The 9,475-nt window shown below is 29.1% G+C and overlaps 1 protein-coding gene across 1 annotated transcript; it reads right to left on the bottom strand.

The window, feature by feature from the left end:
• Positions 1 to 2,052: 2,052 nt before the first annotated feature.
• Positions 2,053 to 3,554, bottom strand: LOC105669642 (uncharacterized). Its single transcript, XM_067347972.1, has 4 exons — positions 3,374 to 3,554; positions 2,817 to 3,003; positions 2,634 to 2,714; positions 2,053 to 2,435 (listed from the first exon to the last, which is right to left on the bottom strand). The coding sequence occupies exons 2-4, from the start codon at positions 2,853 to 2,855 to the stop codon at positions 2,124 to 2,126; spliced, it is 432 nt and encodes a 143-aa protein (XP_067204073.1). The 5' UTR covers positions 2,856 to 3,003; positions 3,374 to 3,554; the 3' UTR covers positions 2,053 to 2,123.
• Positions 3,555 to 9,475: the final 5,921 nt, after the last annotated feature.

Here is a 9,475-nt window from a genome sequence, read left to right on the forward strand (position 1 = left end):
ACCCGACTGTGGTTTAGTAGAAAAAATCAGAATTGAATTAAAATCATGTTAAAACCACAGTCAGGTGGAAAGGATGTTTTTTATGTCTTCCACATCTTTCACACTGTCTTGAATTTTGCGAGCGAATTTTCTGTTTTATTTGTATTTTTACTATTGTACACTGAAGAAGGCCTGATGGCAGATCGAAACGTTTGATGTAAACAATTTAATGAATATATCTTAACCTTTGCACTAACCAGCATTATGGCTCTTTATTACTTTTGCCTTTTTTCACTATTTTGAACTTTTATTAAAGGAAAAATATCTTTATTTTCTTTAAACACTTTCTTTGCAAATGAGAGAGCTGAAGTAGTGATTACTTTCAACGTTGGTTAATACTAACCAATCGTTAGTTTTATAAAATTAACCTCGAAATTTTTCATATTTTTTCATTTTTTGTACTTTTATATAATCTATTTCCGCGACTACAACTCCATTTTCAGTATATTTAAAGAATTTACATTACAAAACATGCAACGAATAAAGAATTTTAGCAACTGTGCGCGTTTGGCTTCAAAATGAAGAAAACTGAATTAAAGCATGTAATGGCAGATTCCAGGACATCTGTCAAATTTTTTTAATTATTCGTAATGTATGCTTATTTATGAAATTAATTACGTTAAAGATTATTTGTATACTATGTATAATTATATATACGGTTGTATACGCAGTTGTATACGCAGTTGTATACTTACAATACTGTCCTGGAAAATGCCGTTGGACTTATACATATGAGTTGCAGAAAATATATACGTACATCCAAATGTATAATACAAAAATTTTTTATAATTTGTTGTTACAAGATATAAAAAATTTTTTTATATATTTATATATATCGTAGATATCTTGTAACAACAAATTATAAAAAATTTTTGTATATATTTTTTCCTATAAGGAATAAATAAATATGTATAATATATAGTATTTGTATATATGTATATATAATATATTTATTTATATGCAAAGTACAATAATGTATACAGTATATAACAAATGTAAAACTTGATTAAAAAAAGTAGTGGTCAGAACATTCGCCCGGCAAGCGGAAGACCCGGGTTCAATTCCCGGCTTAGCCACTCGCGCCCTGATATTTTTTCTCTCTTCCTTTCTCTCCAATAATTCCTATATGTAAGTTAAAAGTTTCTCGATATATGAGAACAATATACTTATAATTTCGTACACATTAATTATCTCGATCTGAGATCGGTGTACAATCTAACTGTCTCTTGTAGACTAATTTATTAAAAATTCTTATAAAAAAAATTAAAAATTTAGCACTAACATCCTGCTACGGCTCTTGATGCCATTCTATTATATTTGTTGATTAAAAAAAGTTTGCTTTATTAAAAGTCACATTACACTCAATTTTAATATATAGCATATATTGCATATAATATATACCATTACAAATTATGTGTTTAAAATAATAAAGTTTTTACTTTTATTATTTAAATTGTTTACATTAATTATTTTTGTTATTTTAAAGTTAAGATACAAGAAACCATTAATAATACGCTAGTTGATGAATTTTCTTGATAAAATTGATAAAAATATGATATTTATTAATGTCCCACTGTAGAAGTTGCTCGTTGTTCGATCAGAATAAAATCTATAAAAAAAAATATTAACAGCTTTTATATAAATAGTTATTTATTGGCCTTTAAATAAAATCAATTTATTATAAAATGTTCGAACATAACTTTGGTTATTAGCATGTATTGCACTTTTACAAATATGATGCATCCTCAATTTATAAAACTCTGTAACAATTTTTGTAATTAGATAAATGATATGCTCTAAAGTATTTTGATCATGCTTCTAAAGTGTTTTGATCATGATTTATCGATAACTTTAAAAAAATTTGCTTATTTAAAAATTTATTTATAATATCTTGTTCCAACCTTTCTTTTAATGATGTCGTTAATAATTTGTTGCATGAGAAACTGCGCAATATTATTTCACAATCTATACAAATTTGAATAAGGTCATTACTGAGATACATTAAGCCGCCCAGATCTTTAAATGCCAAAAATGTATTTTCTACATAATCTTTACTTTCAACAACCGATGAACAGTCTGTACATTCAATAGAAAAAATTTTTTTGCAATTTTTGGACAACCGATGTTAAATTTTCAATTCGACGTTTCTGTTGATATGTCACTTTTTGTAATTGTGTTATTTGTTTTCTCAGTAACTTTTCATTTGTAGCCATTCCCATAATTTTCCTTTTTATATGACTTTTTCTTGAAGTATCATCTGGCTCTGGATAATAAGACCAAGAAGACTTGTTCTTCTCTTTACTTGAAGTATTAGGAAGATTATTTGCTTGCAACACTGATTGCAACATTTCATTAGAAGTTGATGGCTCTTTATCCATATTAATAGTATTTACTTCCTGAAATAAATATCTTATTAGTTACTTTTTGAGTAATTTATGTTCTCGTAAGACATTTTATATATAATATACAATATATATATAAGTTATTCATTTACTTTAAAATCTAATTTCCAATTTGAAATAAATTAAAAGTAAAAAAAACTGATTATAAATGTTGTACATATATGTACTTTATATGGTATATATAAGACTTACCATTACTTGTGGTACATAAGTTTCAGTAATAAGTTTTTTGGAAAGCATAGTTATTTTGTGCGCTCTTTTCTGTTTTTGTACCTATAAAATACATATATATTCATTAATGAATTAGTTCATATTAGAATATATAATAACATATTATAAATATCTATTATAATTACAATATATGTGTTTACATACCTGTTCAATTCTTTTAAATTTAATAGTAGGAACAGCCATACTAATTAATTTAGTGATTTTTCCTGATCTGTCAAAGCAGTCAGGACAAAAGTGCTTAGAGCATAATTTGTTGTTTGTTAATGGCTGCTAGTTTGGCATATTCATAAAATCAATCCATTTTTGCCGTTGTAATGGATGTTTTGAAAAACTACATTAAATAATATTAATTATAATTAAATCACTAATAATTAATATTTATATTTTAATTTACATTAAAATGCATTATATATAATATTTTATATACATACATATATGTATATTATGTGATAAAATTTTACATCCCATTTTACATAATAATAATATACTACATTTCAGCAAAATGTTTATTTTACAACTATTCGAAATTATCTGTGCTGAAATTAGATTATTCCTCTAAATTTAAAAGAATAATACAACTTTAGCTTAGAAAACTTCAAACAGCTGCTGAACATTTATTATACATAAGATACAACAAAGTTAACCTATAAATTATGCTTTTAATTCTATTCAATTTTAAATAGAATATATTATATACTTACGTAGAAAATGTTTCCACACGTCCTTTTGTTTTTGCAAAGCCACATAAACAACAACTAACCATTTTATTCTTACTTAATAATTAAAATGTAAAATATTCTTAAATCTGTCACTCTCAATAGGTCTGTTCTTTTTCATTAGTCTCTGCTTGATCTCGACAACATGACGTCACAACTTCGATTCATGGTATCGATAATCGTAATTGGTTCAGTTTTATGACGTCACATCCTTCGCACTGCTAAGAAAGGATTTTCTCTTCTATGTTTCTTCTTGGTATTCTTTATTCAATGGTGTATCCCCTCCAATTATGCTGCTTGCTAGCTCATGTCTCAAATCTGATCACTAGTCGTGAGCAACAGTATTATGAAATTTTAAGAATTATTATTTCATACACAAGAATCGTAAAAATAATATTATATAATTTCAAGAATCGTGTCGTGTTACATTTGTGATACTATATTTATCAATTGGTGTGTATCTTGGTATGTGCATATTTTATATTTCTTTGTAATTTGACTAGAATGAACAAAGAGGTTAATATTATTTTCATCAATTCCACAAATCGCAACCTGATTTGAATTACACCACTCCAACAGTGGTGAAAGAATTTGGAATGTGTTTATATCTTTATTTTTAACCGATTAATTTGTCCTCCTTTGATATTTATCTTAAATCTTATTTATTCATTACATTTCGGGATGTCTTAACTTACTCAGGTAGCACATGTTCGTTTCATATACGTTTCCTAAACGTATATGAATATATTGGATGCGTGTAGGAAACGTATATGAGACGAACATGTACTGCCAGAGTTATTGGCTGAAATTAAAATGTAGTGGTTTTTACTTGACACATACGCACTATTTAACAGAAGATTTGCAATTCCGTAAAGAAGTATTAATACAGTATTTTTTTTTTAAGTATAATTTGATTTCTTTATTATCATATATTTTATTTATTACTGTTTTGTCATAAATGCAACTCTCAGGAATATCAGGTCCTAAATTAATTCTAAATAAAACTAAATAAAATGTGAATTTAAAAAGATTTTATTTAATTTTGCTTAGAATTAAATCACAGATTCCTGGGATTTATATTTCTTACCTAACCCTAACCTTAAAAGATAACTATACGATAACTAAGCAAATACTAGTAAATAATATTATTTTACATTTTATTTGCACATTATAACATCCAAAAAGCAGTTTGTGACAATTTTATATTGCGTTATATTTATATGATATAACTGCAATATCACGTGAGTGGAAATTTACAATTAACCTGTACATGCAATATACGTGTTATATTGCGTGTTTCACTCTGTTTTTTTAAATTTACAAAAGTGTTCCAATTCTAGCATTTTCATGTAGATTTTTGTAGCATTTTTTAAATTTGTATAGAATTTCATCAATTCTGGCAGTTATTTTTTGTAGTTTTTCGTAATATATTTTTATTTTTTTAGAATTTTGTAGAATTTTTTCCGTCAGGGTGTGTGCTTATACAAGCAATCGGTTGACGAAATTTTAAGACCAAACGATTAGTGCTACGTTATGTTATCAGCAACATGATAACAACTGATGGTTTGTCGTTCCGTCTAGAGCAGTAATGAGCAATCCGCGGCCTGCGGGCCGCATGCGGCCCTCCAACTACTTACCTGCGGCCCGCCGAAACGTTGCACTTTATTTAGCTAAAGTATAAAAATTTTAGCAAAAGACACAATCTATTGTCAATTATATTGTAAATTATATATCTATTGTAAATTTAATTTTTTTATTAATATATTTAGGTATTTAATATTGCGTTCATTGCGGCCCATATAGAATATTAGGTTTTCAATTTTGGCACACTAAGGAACAAAGATTGCTCATCACTGGTCTAGGGCATGATGGCAACATGACAGAAACAACACAAATATAATAATTCCTATTCGCTATCGCGTATATGCTGTCAATGTATGATGTTTTTTAATTGTAGCTTGTTATCAACAAAATATTAATAATATGAATTTGTTATACGTTAACAACAAAGAGATAGCATATAATTCTCGAGATTTAATGTACAAAGTTCGTTTGCTTACCGCTATGCGACGTACTATGCAGCATTTATCCCGTATTCAAGTTTTTTTTTTCATGAGAATATATAAAAGCTGCAAAGCATAGCTAGTAACATTAGAAATGTAATATATTTTTCTATTAGTTTAATTTTTTATACGATCTCCACACAAGGAATTTATTATATAATATATGGAGCATTCTTTCTCAACTTTACACCCATGCTGCCCATTTTCTATTTGATCTAAAAATTTTTGAAAAAATCTTAAAATTTACAGAAAAATGTAAGCTTTCCAATGGCGCGTGGCAAAATTATCAAATTCAATTGAATCATACTTAAAATTTCAGAAAACCGAAAAAAAATAATAAAAACGGTAATTATTCAAGTGTAGCGATTATTCATTCGACGTTTTTCTCTTCCAATTAACACTTTCGAGTACTCTGTTTATCTGTGCACTGTCACATAAGTCTAAACTAAAATGGCGGATCTAATATGGCCGCCAAAAATTTTAAAAATTTAAGAAATTAACAGATTTTTGTAAAACTTGGTATCAAGGGGTTTTTCGGGTTACTGTATACGAGTCTAAAGTTATCTTTCGAAAATACAAAATGGCGAATCCAATATGGCCACCACAACATTTTGAAAATTTTTAGAAATTAACGAATTTTTATAATCTTGGTATCAGGGACTTTTTCGGGTTGCTAATAACGAATCTGAAGTCGCATTTTGAAAATTCAAAATGGCGGATCTAATATGGCAACTAAGAATTTGAAAAATTTTTTAAAGTAAGGGAGTTTTATAAAATTTGAACAGAGAGTTTTACGGCCAGCTAAATACAAATCTTAAGTCGGATTTCGAACACTGAAAATGTCAGATCTAATATGAAAACCAAAAATATTGAAAATTTAGGAAATTGATAGATTTTTATAAAACTTGATACTAGAAATATTTCTGATTCTGATGTCGCCTGAGCTCTTACCCTCTACTTTTTTAAATCTTGATATGAAAAAGTCGAACTATTACCAGCATTGGAATATTTCTTAATCACCGTTTCTTTGTTGATTGGGACAAAACAGTGATTTTTCAGAATCTCTGGAACTGGTGGAGCTACATCAAATCGTTTTTTCAAAAATCTTTTTGTCTTTTGGTGCTCTTTGTCATTATATGACAGTATACTAATACTTTTAGAATTTTTTTGAGCCCAGTCAACAAGTTTCTCAAATGAAAGAATGGCATCGTTCGGTTTACTAAAGAGGCTAGCTCGCATAGCTTCCCTTTTGAACACAGCACCTACACCGTCTGAAGCACCTTTACAATGTGCAGTGGCATGATAGTTCCATTCCGCTGCAACACCAAAATCCTCTTCGTGATGCATTAGATTCATCATCTGATATTTATTTTTAAAATGCTGTTTTGCCCCATCGCTAAAGTAGATTACTCTTCTTAGCACAGGAATTATTATTTTCAATTCAGGAATCAGCATCTTTTGTACAGTATATACAGCAGCTGTGTCATGAAGTGTACTATCCGACAAAAAAATAAAACTTTTGTGTTCAAGTTCTAACTCTTTTTTATAGTAACACACGACAGGAAAGACAGTACATTGTGAATTATTAAAATGGAACGCCTGCGATGCATCTTGCACAACATACTTGTAATTCTCAGAAAAATCTAATACTGCAAGAACTTCACCTTTTTTTAAATTTTCTTTTCTTTCCTGATAGAATCGAGATTGTTCTTTTGCAATGAAAGAATGAGGTTTTAGAATGATAAATTTGTCACAAAATTCATCGACAAATTCCGACGACGGAAGAATTTGCGTCTGAAGAGTTGATCTGTCAGTTGTTGTCCAGACACTGAACTGTATGTGGTGAATACCTTTCTCATCTAAGAGTTCTTTCAAATGTTTTTTTAGTTCAATAATGCCAGGACATTTACTGCATTCACCAATATAACAATTTTCATCAAGATTTTTGCACACGATTTGGCGTAAGCAATCTTTATAATCATGTAAAATCACATTGGAATCTTTAGTAAGATTATTTAAATTGACAGTCAATCATCAATTTGCAATTTTGATGTATCGTACAGACACAGACCGAATGCGTACCATTCGCACCAGCAAGTATACAATGTTTTGGTCGGAGTTGGGCAAATTTACTAAAACTAACATGACAGTCAGGATGGCATTTACTATAAATATCATAAAGACCTCTTAAGTCTGAAAGGAGAAGACGTTTCTGAATCAAATCTCTGCCCTCGTCATTTTTTACTGAAACCATATCTTTCATACCTGGCATGATTCTGCTATTTTCGTCACTATTGTAAAAATCTTTAATTCGTGTAACAGTACTTTCCGGCAATGGTTTACCATTCTTAGCAGTTGTTTCTGCTAAAACGCCCTTAGATGCTTTCAATTTTCTAGCTTTTTTTGCAAAATACCTAGAACAGTTGAATTCCCGAGAAATTTGACTTACAAGGGGAGGACGCGGACTTCGGGTCACCAATTTCAAAGAAATTTTTATATGGTATAGTACTCTATCAGAAGAATACTTTAATAAAAGGATAGGGCGCAACGCTCAGCCGTTTTCGAAAAAAATCGATTTGAAGTTTATGGCGTCCCTTATATCCGGTCCTGTTGAATCAATTGTCGAGATGGCGGCGTAGCTCGGGCACTTAGGCTCTAAGCTATCACGCTGTCGACCTGGGTTCGATCCCTGCCTATTATACTTTTTTTTTCATTTATTTTATTTATTCTAGCAAATATTTATTCATTATATTATTATAATGAAATAAATTAATTTTAATTAACAATTTTGTTTTTTTTTTAATTTGCACTTTTACTACTTTTATCATATAAAAAATAAAGTAAAAAAAACGTCTACGATTTAAATAATATTATAATTATTATTTAATACCAGAAATATTTTATTAATTATAATTGAATTTGGTATGTAATTTTTCACTCAACTTCGTTGAGTTACTTATTGCTCCAACCATAATATTTGTATATCTAATGTTTTCACATCAGGTAACTGCTAACAGTTTTTAGCTCTCCTTCAGACTACTTCCCTTCTGTAACGTATATTCCTACACACCAAATTAAATTATGATTAATAAAATGTTTCTGGTATTAAATAATAATTATAATATTATTTAAATCGTAGACGTTTTTTTTACTTTATTTTTTATATGATAGTAGTGAAAGTGCAAATAAAAAAAAACAAAATTGTTAATTAAAATAATTTTATTTAATTATAATAATATAATAAATAAATATTCGCTAGAATAAATAAAATAAATAAAAAAAAAAAGTATAATAGGCAGGGATCAAACCCAGGTCGACAGAGTGATAGCCCAGGGCCTAAGTGCCCGAGCTACGCCGCCATCTCGACAACCGATCCAACAGGACCGGAATATAAGGGACGCCATAAACTTCAAATCGATTTTTCTCTAAAACGGTTAAGCGTTGCGCCCTATCCTTTTACTCAAGTATTCTTCTGATAGAGTACTATACCATATAAAAATTTCTTTGAAATCGGTGACCCGAAGTCCGCGTCCTCCCCTTGTTAGACTCCATGCATCTGGTACTACAGTCAAAATCATAAATCTTAAAGGATCATTAATTTCAAGAGTGGAAAATTTTTCTTTCAATCCACTCAACATATCTTCCAACTCAATCTCTCTTTGTGATTTTATGTTGCATTCAATTCCACTGAAAAATAATGAAGATGCACCGGAAGATACAGAAATATTCTGTTCAGTATCATGAGTACAATTATCAAACGTTTTATCAAGACTTGGTGAGACGTGCGTATCTTCATTCATACGAGGATATTTCATTTTCCTACATGCTGCACAAATTTTAGCATTATCTGGAAATTTTGGGAATAATCGTTTGATAACACTCGAAATGCGTCGAAGATCTTTCTCTCTGTGACCTTCTACATTGTAGGGATTGCAATATCTATCACCGTATACTGGACATATTCAAAATCAAATTCTAAGATTCACGATCAAAAATAGTACAGATAATAGAATTTTCTGTAGTA

Source organism: Linepithema humile, chromosome 1 (assembly GCF_040581485.1).
Source record: "Linepithema humile isolate Giens D197 chromosome 1, Lhum_UNIL_v1.0, whole genome shotgun sequence".
NCBI lineage: Eukaryota > Metazoa > Arthropoda > Insecta > Hymenoptera > Formicidae > Linepithema > Linepithema humile.